The 15,423-nt window shown below is 38.8% G+C and overlaps 1 protein-coding gene across 1 annotated transcript in view; it reads left to right on the top strand.

The window, feature by feature from the left end:
* Window positions 1–15,423, top strand: part of Cngb3 (cyclic nucleotide gated channel subunit beta 3) — a 185,209-nt gene that overhangs the window by 118,938 nt on the left and 50,848 nt on the right. The window contains 3 exon segments of the mRNA XM_045143550.1: window positions 774–915; window positions 6,372–6,531; window positions 9,107–9,204. Coding sequence (XP_044999485.1) covers window positions 774–915; window positions 6,372–6,531; window positions 9,107–9,204 — 400 coding nt within the window.

Here is a 15,423-nt window from a genome sequence, read left to right as displayed (position 1 = left end):
TGGCTAAGGCTACCCCCACATTGCATGACGCACGATCCCAAACCAGGAGGGTCTCTTCAGAGGGAGGAGGACAGAGATGAGGCTAACCATGGTACCAACATGGCTGACTGCACACTGAGTATGGACATAACTAACAAAGAAAAAAAAAAAAAACAAAAAAGGAAGCCCACGTACTCTGAGACTGCCACTTTATAAGGTAGCTCGAGGTAGTCACATTGAGAAACTAAATAGAAAGTAAAGTGCCCAGCCAACTTCACATGACCCAACTGTGCTAGGCCATTCTTACACTGGAGAGGAAAGAAGCAACCTTGTGGCAATCCAAGTAGACACTATGGAGAAGAAATAGAAACCAAGCCAATCGCAAGAAGCAAGGGACCAGATGGCTGGCATCAATCACACCTTCCCAGATATCTCCAACTGTTCAAGTCCCTCCAGCAGACAGCCCATCCATCATGGAACAGGGACAAGCCATTTCTATTGGCTTTGCACAATTTCTTCACGCACAAAATAGAAGCCTAATAATATGGTGGTTGTTTTACACCACTACATTTTGGGAATAGCTCGTAAACTTCCACTTATTTTAAAAGCTTAATCATTTCATAGTGTTTATAAGTTTGCAGCAGTGCAAATAATGTTTACCAGCACTACCTATAGAAAGAAAATCTTGACCAGGAAGAATATATAGGAACTTAATAATAATCTGTGCTCCCCAGAAAAGTGCTATTACAATGATAATTTTAAAAAGGGAAACTACGTATATTCTTACTTTACAGATATCTGAGATGCTACTATTGGGCAGTTCGAACTTTAATTACCATCGGAGGTCTTCCAGAACCACAAACTTCATTTGAAATTGTTTTTCAACTCTTGAATTTTTTCTCAGGAGTTTTTGTATTTTCCAGCTTAATTGGTCAGGTAAGTTTATTTTAAATGCATAGATATAAAATATTTTTCTTTATGAAAGGATGAGTAATTATAAATTGTATGGAAGACTAATTTAATGCTATATGATACATTTTTAACCTTTACCTCCTCTTCTTCATCCTCCATTTTTTCTACCTCTTTTCTATTTTAATGACATTGAGTAGGATGGACTTGAGTCAATACTGCCTTTCCTTTTGTTTCTGAGATAGCATCCTTAAATGTCATCTAGACTAGTCATGAACCTTACTGAGAAACTAGTTCAAATCAACAGTGCTGCAATCACAGGTGTAGACATGTGCCACCACAGCCTTTCTAACTTTATACCATTCAGTTTTTCTGAAGACCTATCAGCCAAGCTATAAGGACTCCTGGAAGAAGTTATTAACTTCTTACTTACAATTTCCTGAAACTCTTTATGACTAATTGATTCACTTAAACTTCAAATATTATCATAAAATCACTGGGTTAAAATCAATTTCAGCCAGCCCATTCTCTTTCTCCCTCCCTCCCTTTCTTTCTCTCACTCTCTCTCAAATAATTTTTTTTAAGGCTGGAGAGATGGCTTAGCCATGAGGGCATGTGCCTGAAAAGCCAAAATACCAAGTTTAATTCCCCAGGATCCACGTAACCAAGATGCACAAGGTGGTCCATGCATCTGGAGTTCATTTGCAGCCGCTCAAGGCCCTGGCATGCCCATTCTCTCTTTATTTGCCTCTTTCTCTCTCTCTCACCCAAATAAACATTTTTAAAAAATTAGAAATCAAGTCCAGATGTCACTTAAAACATGAATTGTAAAGAATAAATAAAGCACTGTTTTACAGGTTTATTATGGTATCTTGTCATCAAGTTCAAAATCAAAGTCTAGTAAAAAACTAAAACAAGGAATAAATAACCAATATTTCCACATTGTCAGCATTTACAAAGGAAAGAGCCCGAAGTCTATGATTCCCAGACTCACATTAAATGAGAAAGTTCGATAGCATAGCATCTTTAGAAATCAAATCTTATCAAAAGATAATAGAGAGAGAGAGAAAGGGAAAGGCCATGTTGAAACCATGCCTGGTTGCTTACACCTGTAATCCCAGAACACCTGAGGCAGAGAGAGGAAAATCAGGAGTTATAAGCCAACCTGGGTTATATGGCAAGTTCAAGACCATACTAAACATCTTGTCTCAAAAGAAACAAAGAAAAGAAAAATGTCCTGTTGAGACATATGTACTAGATCAGGGCTTCTTGTATTTGGTAAGTGACCCAGTTATATAAGGGTATAACAAACAGGTGAACAAATCAAAATTTGATGACAATAAATTGTAAAGAAATTTATTTTAAAATAATTCTTTGGTATACATACAATTTGCACTTATTGAAACAAAAATAAAATTTGCAAACTAATAAGATAGATGTGCTTGTGTATATATATATATATATATATATATATATATATATATATGACTAAATCTTGACTGGATAGAATATACTGAGGAATGCAGAGCATCTTCAACAAATTTCAGAGTTGTTTGACATTTTGTTTTACAGTTGTCAATGCTGAGAATGCCTTGCAGTACAAAAAGGCACAAGTATATTAAGGGTCATTTCAGACATTGCTGGAAATTCTGTTGTGCTCTCAAACTAAAATTCAGTTAATAACTTTTTAATGAAACTTAAATCAGTAACTAAAACAGCAGTTTTTAAAAATCAAATATACTAACACAATAGATAAAAAGATATACTAGGTTGGTGTTATTTGCATACTGAGAATAACAGGAGGAAAATACTATATTTGTGTCCATATTTAAATTTTTATGTTTCTAGAAGAGCAGAAAACTTTGTATGAACAATAAAAACACTGAAATATGGGGCTGGAGAGATGGCTTATCAGTTAAGACATTTGCCTGTGAAACCTAAGGACCCAGGTTCCATTCCCCAGAACCCTCATAACCCAGATGCACACTGTGGCACATGTGTCTGGAGTTTGTTAGCAGTGGCTGGAAGGACTGGTGTACTCATTTTCTATCTCCTCCCTCTCTCTCTCTCTCTCTCTTAAACTAAATTTTAAATGTAAAATTAAGCCAGGCGTGGTGGCACATGCCTTTAATCTCAGCACTCGGGAGTCAGAGGTAGGAGGATTGCTGTGAGTTCGAGGCCACCCTAAGACTCCATAATGAATTCCAGGTCAGCCTGGGCTACAGTGAGACCCTACCTCGAAAAACCAAAAAAAAAAAAAAAAAAAGTAAAATTAAAAAAATTAAAAACATGGAAATTTTTCCCATACAGTAGTCTCAACTCTGAACTGAAGTGTCTCAAGAAGCACTCATTAGTGTATGACACGACAACATGCAAGCAAGATGTGCCCATGTTCCATGCTCAGACCAAGGCTACAGTGAGGCTGTGTGATGGATCACAGACACATCATGCCAGCAGCACCTCAGATTCATGACAGATTTGAGTTTCAATGAATTGTTGGTCATTGTACATTCAAAAACCTTTTTCTGTTGCCAAATTTTCACTACCACCACATTCAATTATGTAACCCCATATGGGATTGTGACCCATAATTGTAAAGTTGACTCCTATTCACCAGACTCATAGTAGTATGAATGCAACCCATGCTTCAACTGTTTAACTATTCATTATGAAATTAGATACTGTTCAAAAAGAGTGAAAACTCAAACAAGGCATCTGTGAATGTCAAGAATCATGGTAAACACGAGAGGAGTTTGGAAGGTCTCTGTTAGTTGAGAAGAGAGAAGCCTCCCCAGAGTTTTCATGGAGCAGGATGCTTTTGAAACATTTTCAAAATCTAGGTAGTATTCCATCATTGAAATGCAGTTCGGGTAACAGAAAATCGTGTATGAAAAACGTTACTGATAAAGCATGGGCTGTATCTGAGAAAATAGAGGACCAGAATGGCCATCTTGAACAAATTTTGTAAATAACAAATGTAAAAATAAGGAATCCTAAGAGCTCTGAGCTCTAAATTGAAGGAACTGAATTTTATCTTAAAGCTTGATTAGGGAGTGCATTGAATAGATTCAAGGAAAGTTACTTATAATATGAATCAGAAAGGGTAATAGTATTTAAAATACATACTTTACTGTAACTTACAAATAGTAAAGCTAACAGATCCTGGGACAATTACTGTTGAGACAATAGTTTGCTGTACTCACGGGTCCAGAGAAGGGAGCTCACCACCCCATGAGCAACAAGGCAGGGAATCAGTTACAAGGGGATGAAAAGGTCAGGCCAGATAAACAAACTAAAGACGAGCTCATTTGGATAAGTTCATAAAGTTCTGAGGTACAGGGTTATTTGTCTGGTACCAGGAACTGGGAGAAAGAACTATAGATTAGTTAGTTTGCATATGAAAGACTTAGTCATCATCTCTAGAAATTAGCTGTCACTAGGAAGAGCAAGTCAGGCCTTAGGTCAGCAAGTCCCCAAATATGAACACATCAAAATACTGAAAATAGACACATGGCTAATATCAAGGCACAGGCCACAGACAATCCAACCTGACCATGTTAAAAACTGTTAGTGTAAAATATCATAGTCTCAGTGGTTAGGGAAATGTGTTAACAGAAAAGATAGGAACCAGGTTGGAGAGAATTTCAATTCAAATTTATTTGAATGTAAATAGCAAAAAGAAAAAATCACATTATTTTATAATGCATTATAAAATCAATGCAGAGGTACACTCACTGTTTTCTCAGTTTGAAGATGAGGATATTCCTGTTTATAAAAGATTAAGAGACATCCATATAAGTAGTTCATACAGTCTTAGAACCACATGTAATCCTAATGACAAACAACTAAAATCTAACATGTACTTAACACTCATAATGTATTAGGCAATTTTTTAAAAATTGAAAAGTGCTGTCTGTCCTATAAACCCAGCCCTTGGGAGGCAGAGGCAGGAGAATCCCCACAAATTCAAAACTACCCTGCTCTGCTTAGTAAATTCCAAACCAGCCAGCAAGATCCTATTCCAAATAAAAACAAACTGGGAAAACAATGGCAGTGCACATCTCTTGCTAATCAACGTGCTGTCTTTGGACAGTAGTAGCAGCACAGCTTGATAAATTCTGAACTGTGGCCCTACTTTAGACTCACATATTTCATTTTAGCAATGTCTTCATGTGATTCCTATACACATGAAAGTTTGAGAAGTGTTGTTTATGCACCACAGTGCACCTGCTTTTCAAATGAATGTAATTCTAACAGAAACAAGAGGCAACAAGATTGTTCTCAACTCCTATACCAACATAACCCAACATTGCTGAAGGATAGTATATAAACCATTCAGAAAACTGTCATTACAAATGTTTGGCCCTCAATTCCATTCAACAATACATTAAGTTATCCTTGGTTCACAATTAACATTAGTCTCCCAACCCAACCCCCAATATTCCAAAGCTCCAAGCTTGAGGGAACTGGGTAATGTCACTCATCTTCCAAGAGCAACATGGAAAAAGGATCTAGCTTATGAAAGAATACTTGGAGAGCAACTAAAGAGGAAGAGATGATGAAAGATGTATTGTTATACTGTCCAGACATATAGATCCTTAGCAAATACTGCTAAGAAATAGAAAATTCTACCGCTAAAAATATAAACTGAGGAAGCTATTACAATAAAAGGGTTTTTTGGGATTTTTTTTTTCATAAGGAAAAAAAACTGCCAGAGCTACTAGGATAAGCAAAGTAAGAGTGTGAAAGTGCAACCCTGGTTTTCCTACTGTAATAAACCCACAGTCAAAGCAAATTTACAGCCACTTGCTTCCCTCTATGTGAGAGGAAGAGTTGAGCAATATATCTTTTTTGTGCTGAGACCTTAAAGATCAGCTTTTAAACTAGAGTGGGTTTTTATGGCTGAGTTATAAACATCCAGGAACTCAACCTGACAGTTCCTTAAGTATTGTCACAGTGGTAGACAATGCTTCAGTAATTTCAGCACATTTCAACTCCTGCTGAATACTGTGCCTTGAGGATGATCAGATTTGATTCTATCTGTCTAAACAACACAAAGGGAAGCACAGAACTTGAAATTTCATGATGAATTTAGCCTACAGAGCCAGCCACACTGGGTAATCTATGAAGGAAACTCTCCGAGTGAGACTGGCCATTCTGCCAGATAATTTGTTCACTTTCATTACACTTTCCTTGCATTTTCACAGGTGTCTGGTTTTTAATATCAGCTATCGTTTCTGCAGTGATATACACGTATATGAAGAAAACTGTGTGATGTCACCTATGTTATGTGACTGAAGTCTCATAAGATCACGCATGATGGGTAGCTGGATCTTATTACTGTCAGAGAGAGGAAGTGATTTGGAAATTGGTGAATCAATGTGTTAAAATCAAGTACTCTGGTCATCAGAAAGGAATGTGTAAGAACACTTAATTATCCTATTTCCCTGCTGGATGTAGAATGACTGTATTTGTGGTTTTAGATGCGTGACGTAATTGGGGCAGCTACAGCTAATCAGAACAACTTCCGCGTTTGCATGGACCATGTTGTTGCGTATATGAACAATTACTCCATCCCTCAAAGTATGCAGAATCGTGTCAGGACTTGGTTTGAATATACATGGAACACCCAAAGAATACTAGGTGAGCACAACAGAGTCTTCATTAAATTCCTATAAACCCTATCAGGTAACAAACATTATGTAAGATAAAAGAAGAGATAAATTGGATTAGAACAAAGGATTAAAAATAATTAAATGATATTTAAGGCATTCATTTAATGCCATCGTAGATTTTCTTTTCTTAAATTGAAAGTTGTGTCTTTTTAATGGGGGAAAAACAGTTCAATACTTATTAGCACGTTTCTTTCTGATTTATTTGCATTTTTTTAAATACAAGAAATATTTCCTATACTTAAGTTGCCATTTAGTGTTTGTGAATTTTGTGAATATATATTTACCTGCATTTTTCAAGTCAAATCATGGAAGAGAAAGGTTAAATTTTGTTCAGTGAATACAGGATGCTAGATATTATAGACTTTGCCTCTTATTACTTAAAAAAAAAAAATAATCAAGGAAGTTATGGGTCATTAACCCCCTTCTAAAGACAGGAAAGCAGCAAAGGGCCCTAGCTGAGAAATCTGGACAAGGATACTGGGCTAGAAAGTGAAATTCACACTTGTATTTGTTCCCCAAACTCTTGTGCCCATGACACCTCCCTCTTCCTGGGAGCCCAGTACCCAGTCCACTCATCCCACTGTATAGCACACTGTAGACTGTAAGAGACCTTAGTAGTCAGTGATGTCTACTCTGGTACTCAGTATGAAGTTTAAAAAATACTTTTCATTAAAGAATATATAAAGTAAGTTAATGTGCTAGTGGACAGTAAAATTAAGTTCATTCTATAACAACAGGAATTAACACAATTCAAATTTAAAAAAAAAAAAACTACTTTCATCAGAGAAAAAAATGAGATTCTCAAGTTATAATGATTTCTAGGAGAAGAAAATGTCCCCTGGCTATGGTATTAGGACGTTTCCCTCGTCTTTTTGCCTACAGGCTCATGTTTGAAATCTCTTCTTGAATATCAGAGCTTCATGCTTCTCTCTTGTGTGTCTACAGCTATCCATAAATTCACGTGGAAAGGAACAAAGAGTGGTGCCTTATCTCTCTCTCTCTCTCATTAAGAGCCCTGGGTAGTGATTCAGCTCTGACTTAAGGTGTAATCAACAACGGACAGTCCTCAGAAATAAGAGGCTCTGTTTTCATATATGGATGGTGTCTATACTTAAAATTTATACTGGAGTCAAAATAGGGGTGTATTATAGCAATCTTTTTCTTTTCTAAATAGATATAAGAAAACATCCAGAATAATGAACTCTCATAAACCCTGGGCATTAAGAACAAGCAGTTTTATTCATGAAACATTTTGTCAGTCTGAAGGACCATCATTTAATTCACCTATAGAAAAATCCATAATGCATTCAGACTCTTTATTATTAATAAGAAACTAAATAAGAATAATTTGAATTTACTTACTTCACATGTTTCTTCATTTGCTTATATTCCCAGCTGAGCTGCCAAGTAGTTATACACAATCCAGCATGTAATTTACAGGCTCTCTGGGTTTCAGTTCGTTTTGTTTTTCTTCTTTCTGCAAAGTAGAAATGTGAGCACTTAGCTTTAGGGTTGCCAAGGGGTCAAATAAGATAGTGGGCATGACAGAGCTCTCTAAGCCTTCAAACATCCATTACTATTTGCCATCCCTGTGATGTTAGGGGCTGGGATTAAGAGGCAGAAAACAGGAATGAGAGTTTTTTTTTCCTGTCTCAGCTTGCCTTTGTCCCTTGATTGTTACTTTCATAAAGTTCCAGCAAACACATTATTCTAGAATTACTCAGTATGCTGTCCATAGTTAAAATAATTCTTTTGAGCAGGAGAGATGGCTTAGAGGTTAAGGCAACTGGACTAAAGCCTAAGAACCCAGGTTGGATTCCCCAGGACCCAAGTAAGCCAGATGCACAAGGTGGTGCATGCATCTGGAGTTCCTTTGCAGTTCCTGGAGGCCCTGGCACACCCATTCTCCCTCCCTCTCTCTTTCTCCCTCCCTCCTTCTTTCTATCCCTATGTCTCAAATAAATAAATAAAATATTTTTTAAAAAATAATAATTTTTTTTTCTTTCACTATCTATCTCCTTTTTGTTTGTTTTTGAGGATAAGGTAAGGTCTCACTCTAGCCCAGAATAATTTGAAATTCTGTAGTCCAGGCTGGCCTTGAGCTCACAGCAATCCTTCTACCTCAGTCTTCTGCAAACTTGCATTACAGGTGTGAGCCACCACACTCAGCTCAAAATACTTCTTTTCTCTTATGAACATAATAGTAGTACTGTGGTACATATGTAGGGCTGGATATGGTAGTGCATGAATGTCATGCCAGCAATCAGGAAGCTACAGCAGAAAAAATTGCCATGAACTTGAGGTTAGCCTGTACTATAGAGTGAGATCATAGCTCAGAAAAAGAAGAAATCATAATATATCAATGTGAAAATAATAATAACAATAATAACCATGATGTAAGCCCAATAGATGGAATGGAAATATTGAATTTGATATGTGATTATCTATAAATTGTTTTCTTTATCTTCACTGTCTACTTGTACTTTGGTGAGTAGTTTCATTAATTATTCTTCTTTGGGGTTGATGTGTTTATTTTTACAAAGACGAGTCCAGACTGCTTGAGAAGCTGCCAACCGCAATGCAATTATCTCTCGCCATTGACATGAACTTCAGCATCATCAACAAAGTCGAGTTGTTCAAGGCAAGTACGCTTACAATGCATATAAGGCATCATGTCACTTTCTCTGCAGAATCTAAGCTCCTGCTTAATATAGCACTTATTCTCTTTGCCTTATGTTTGAACAAAATTAAAATAACCTGGAGAATTTTATAAGAGTCAAAAAGATTACAGGTCTCAGCTCAACAGATGACTTACTCTTTAGAAACCTCTCTCTTCTAATTAGTGTCAAAGAAGACAAGTTCTTCAGATTCATCTCACATAAATTTAAATATAATTAAACTCTACTGCTCTGTCTTTACCAGTATGTGTTTCACCCTCTGTTTAGGGATGTGTCTCAGCAGTATGTGATGAACCAGACCTTAGAGCCATCCTCTGGATGCACCCAGTTGTATCTCTTACCAATGGTTTGGGCTTGACTTCTTTTTGTACACACATACACACACACACACAAACACACACACACACACACACACACACAAATGTGAGGAAATCCACTAGGCTAAGTTGATAGTTGACAGCTTTATAATGTTATAAAGTTCTTTATATCTTAATATCTAGCATAATTGAGATTCAGTGACAACAATTAATTTTTCTTTTAAGGGAAATAATACTTTTTTGTGTGTATACACATATGTGCACATGCTTGTGGAGTCCAGAGAACAATCTCAGGTGTCATCCTCAGATACCATCCATCTTTTTTGAGACAGAATCTAGTATTGGCTTGCAGTTCCCAAATTTTGATAGACTGGCCAATGAGTCCCAGGAATCTATCTACCAGTCTCTACTTCCCCCACTGCGTTGTAGGTGGTATTACTGATTTTCTTGAGTTCTTTGTCTCAAAACCACAAAAGTGAAACACTTTGGCAACAAAGCATGAACAAAACAAAGAAGACTTATTTAGAAAAAAGGTGGAAAAGCTCCAGTATGTCAGGGCAAACATGCTTAAGATTCAAGCTGGTATAGAGCCAGGAGGAAAGACGAGTTAGAATTCAGAGGAATTAGAAGCGAATGTCAGGAAGAACTTCTGGGGGAGGGTATATGTACATTAACTCATTAAAGGGATGACTGTTCCTCTCATCTCTTTAACATGTCTTTTGGTAAGGGGTGGTCTCTTGACCAGGTGAGTGACAGTGTTGAATTAACTCTAAAATACCTTTTACATGGCATTTTAAATCTTACAGAGGGGCAATTGGGATGGTTTCCTGATCAATGTTACCAGGGAGACAGGAGGTAGAGTCTCCTCATCAATGACCTCAAAGTCTGCTAATATCTGCCTGCCTACAACCTGCAGACTGGAATCCTTACTCTTGAGAGGCAAACACTCTACCAACTGAGCTATCTCCTCAACAAGGGAAACAATACTTTAAGGACCAGTGGTTTTTATGGAATTATCTCTAATTGAAGATTTTTCTTGTACACAGTTTGCCCCTTGCTTTTTCATACATTTTTGTAAACTAATCAAATCAGTAGCATCTGATTGAGGGAAAAAGGGTTAAATCTTTACATCCTGCTAACATTGCACCCAAGACATTTGCATCAAATATGCAATTATTTCCAAAAAGAGCCCATTTCTGTTTGTATTTCTATTCAATGAAGAAGGGTTGTTTGAGGTTTTTGTTGGTTTGCTTGCTTGCTTGCATTAGCATTTGCAAAAGACAAACACCTTTCACTTTAATTTTATGTTATAGTCAAACAAACCCTAAGAGTGCTGATGGGCTTTTTCTTGTGGTCTTGTGAAGTTTGTTTCTTTGTTATGCACAAGACTCTCCCAAGACTGGGTCCACTGCATCCCCTCACAGAAGGGAAGAAGGGCTCCTGCTGCTCAGGAAGCAGCTCTCCCCCTAGAATACATAATTGTTAACTCAATGGCTGTGTCTAGGGAGGAGCCGTGATGGTGCACAGAGCCCTCAAGCCTGTTCCCATAAGTAACCCCAATTAAGATCATTGGTTCACTGAGCTCAACTTGGGTGGAAATGTTTCTTTGATCTCTTATTACCCTCTCAATCTAGAATAAATAAAAATGAAGTCCTCAGGAAAAGTCATACAGCAGTAAATAATGCCAAAGATTATCATAAGGACAATGTCACAGGAAGGTCTTCCACTATCACTGGATGCCAACAGTACTGTCTCTTTATACCTTGGGTCACCCAACCTTTATGTGCCCTCAAGCACTCAAGTTTACGTGCCATGAAGTTGTCAAAAGGAAGAAACCAAGCACTTTTGACCCTGATTCTTAAATGTCAAAGGGAAGAAACGAAACAGTTTTGACCCTGATTCTTAAAAATATATACAAGGGTCTCCACAAGATAGTAACAACTGCTACTTTCAATTAACTCTTGCAGGCACCTTCTAACCCCCTATACTTCAGAATATGGTTGTGTTTAGAGATAAAGCTTTTAAGGGGGTGAATAAATTGAAAGGAGGTCTGTAGAGAGGATTATCATCCAGGATGACTGCAGTCTCATAAGAAAAGGAAATTTGGGGCTGGAGAGATGGTTTAGCAGTTAAAGCATTTGCCTGTGAAGCCAAAGGACCCAGGTTCGATTCCCCAAGACTCACGTAAGCTAGGTGTACAAGGTGGTGCATATGTTTGGAGTTCGTTTGCAGCAGCTAAAGGCCCTGGAATACCCATTCTCTTTCTTTCTGTCTCCATATCCCCCCCCCTCCCTTCCTCCCTCCCTCCCTCCCTCCTTCCCTCCTTTATCTGCCACTTTCTCCCTTTCTCTTGCAAATAAAGATAAATTTTAAAAAAGGAAAGGCAATTTGGGGCTAAGACACCGCTCATCCTTAGAGCACTTGCCTAGCATGTGCAAGGTTCTAGATTCCATCACCAACACTGCAAAAGGTAGAGGAGGGCACTGAAGAGGTATCTTAGTTGGCAAAGTCCTTTCCTCATAGGAATGAGAACCTGAGTTCAATCCCCAATATCCATATAAATGCCAGGCATGGTGTCATGTGCTTATGATCTCAGTGCTGGAGGTGAAAACAAGAGGACAGCCAGGGCTTTCTGAGAGGCCAGCTCGTCTAGTCTAACTGGCAAGCTCCAGGACACTGAAGGGCCTCATCTCAAAAAGGTGAACAGTGTTCTCAGCAAAACACCTCAGGGTGTCCTCTGCCCTTCACACATTTATGCACAAGTATGCACATGCACATTCACATATGTGCAACCATACGCACATGAACATGGACACACACATGTATGCTCACATTTAAAATTTGAATATACAAAAACACAGCAAGGAGGTGTATACAGAGGACAGATCATCGGAGGACTGAGGAAGAGGGAAGCCATCTCCACAGCAAGGGGAGAGGCTCCAGAATACAGCAAATCCACACACACCTTGACCTCTGACTTCAGAACTCTGAGAAAATGATTTTTGCTATCTAAACTACACAACCTGTCATATTTTATTATGGCAACCTGTTAACAAAATATCCCCCCCCGCAAAAAAAAAAGCTAGTAATAGGATGAAAGGGTTTATTGTGGCCTATAGCCTTGAGAGAAAGCGTCAGGATGGAGGGAAAGGATGGTAAAGCAGAGCCTGGACATCACATTGTGCCATACCAGCCAGCACAAAGCAGCAAAAGTGAGCTGAGCTCTGGCAAGAGAGCTGGCTGAAAGACTCCTAAGCCCACCCCAGCAGCACAGCTCCTCCAGCAAGGTTCTGTCTCCAGAATTGCCACAGGTGGGAACCAAGTATTCAAAACACAGGAGTCTTTGGGGAACATCTGGTTCAAATGATCACTGGGACATTTTATATTCCAACTATGTCATAGCTATAGCAAACTTGCAAAAAAAAAAAAGAAAAAAAAAACTGAGTTACAACCTCCATTCAGAAAAATTTTAGCTACCTGAGGTAGCAAACAGGCTCTTGGCAATGGAACAGTTTGAGCATAGGTTTCTTATACCATAGTTGTGAATTGAGCCACTGTGTGATGGTACATTTGAGTTCCCAGCTAACTTTATCTGATAGGACAATGAATGTGTTAGCCTTCTGTCGCTGGGACAAAGTACCTGAGATTATCAATTTCAAAATGAGGAAACATTCATTGTTTACTTCATGGTTTTACAGATTTCAGCCCATAGTTGCTTGACCCTGCTGCTCTGGGCCTGTATAAGCCCAGTATATCACAGTAGAACCACTCAGACGATTCATTTCAGGACAGCCAGGAAGCCAAGAGAAGGAAGGGTAGTGCTTGGGTGCCAAAATCCCTTTCAAAGGTACATCCTGAGTAATTATGTCAACAGACCGTACATTCTGAGGGTTTTACCACCTTCCACACCTCTGTATAGTACCATCACCGGGGAACAAAGACTTTGGTGACATTTCAGATTCATCAGTTAATCTTAAGGAGATCTTTCTTCAACCATTTTCACACTTAGACTTGGCATATCAGTCACAGACATAAATTCACACATGCTTTTCTGTGTTGTTTAAAAGACCCTGAGGCAGATGTGGAAGCACACCCCTGCAATCTCAGCACTCCCGAGGCAGGAGCATCGGGAGTTCAAGGCCAGAACATAGTGAGTTTGAGACCAACCTTGCCTACAAAAAGCTGAAGTAAAATAAATAAATAAATTTTAAAATCCCCAGAACCATATGGATATGTTTTGCCTCTGAGTCAAAGCAGGTAGAAAGACTGTAGAATCACTGGTTTTAACTAAAACCTGGCTTCATCCAATCGAGGTTAATTAGTATGGTTTGCTACTTTGACGTGGAACTGCCAGGGTTTTGAGGAGCTTAAATATGAAATGTCACATTGTACATTTTTTTTCCCAAAATGCCTCCTGTCCTTGAAGATTTCATGTTATTCCAGGCCCAAACACAAGTATTAAACTAATAAGGAGTGATTCATTTCTATGATACTGGGCAATTTCCCCTTTTTGTGATGACTTATTATTCAGACTTTGACTTTAAATATATTTTATCAAATTAAATGCTAGGGAAATAACACATTGCCAAAAATGGGGGGAAGGATTAATAAAAGGTCTGCCCTGCCACCTAGTGGCGAACTCTAGAATCTCATTCCTTAGAAACAATACAAGCCACAGCCCCACAGGAGAAAACCTGTAAACATCAGTGCCCACCACCTGCACCTTGAGTTTGACCATTTGCTGCTCTGGTTAAAACACAGATCCGATTCTGAATAGAACAGTAGCCTGTGATCGGTGGATCTCTGTGCTCCTGTGGGAAATGGGGTTTGAGAAGGCTGTGGGCCCTCAGCAGTAAAGACTCAGAGGATCCATTTGCATGAGAATGAAAGCCTGAGCCAGGAATAGAAAGGGAAGGCAAATGACTTCTGCCACTCACACGCAGACTTGCCATCACGCGTTTACCCACCAGGGCCTGAAAATTCACAGTTACTGCAGAACTGCGTGTCATTTTCACCAACAGTTGTTTTCATAGCAGTCACATCCTAGTTAAAGCACTGTTGTTAGGCTTTTGCACAGAGTTGTTAACCTAGATGAATCCCATTCAGCTGCACTTCCTGAGCGGTTTCTCAGGGTAAGGCCCTGAGCCAGGTGGTAGAAGTAGGGTCCTGACCTCTGCTCTTCCAGGGAGTAGAGAGACACTGAGTGTGTACATAACATACCCGGTTGGTGTGTGGTGAATGACTGACTCAAATATATGATCTGTATTAATATTTGACACTTGGGAAACTATAGCTAGCATTGTTACTGAGAAACAAAACTGATGTCATCACAGGAGAAATTCGGCACAAATTTTTTATGCGCCCCTGCTTTTTCATAGGAAAATGGATAGAGTCGTCCTTAAGTTTCCACCCAGTTAACAAGTTTTCACTTTGATTAAGTAAAATTCTTGGAAAAATATTATTGTCAGAGAGCTGTCAGAGATGACTTTTATTAGTGATGTGAGGGGCTCAGAGATCATAGCTAATTCTTACATATAATCAAAGTGAGCAGGTACCTCCAAAGCATGACACAGAGAGGGCAAGAAGAAAAATACCCAAGCCAAAATAAGTATTCTTCCCTCCCAGCCAGGCTATGAAGGAGGGTCAGACTCATGTGGATGGTCAGAGCAGGTCACAGAGAAAAAGAAAGAGAAGAGCTAGGAGAGGGACTGCGCCATGTGAGAAACCTCTTTTATATGGATCAGACATCCCACCAGGGTTACCTTCCTCATGAGGCTCAGGTGTGCCAGCAGAGACATGGTTTTCTGGGACCCAACCCAAGAGGGACCAAGATCTGATTGGTTTGTGAACTCAGATGTTGACCCC

The sequence above is a fragment of the Jaculus jaculus genome, chromosome 2, assembly GCF_020740685.1.
Source record: "Jaculus jaculus isolate mJacJac1 chromosome 2, mJacJac1.mat.Y.cur, whole genome shotgun sequence".
NCBI lineage: Eukaryota > Metazoa > Chordata > Mammalia > Rodentia > Dipodidae > Jaculus > Jaculus jaculus.
This window is presented reverse-complemented; position numbering and strand designations above follow the sequence as displayed.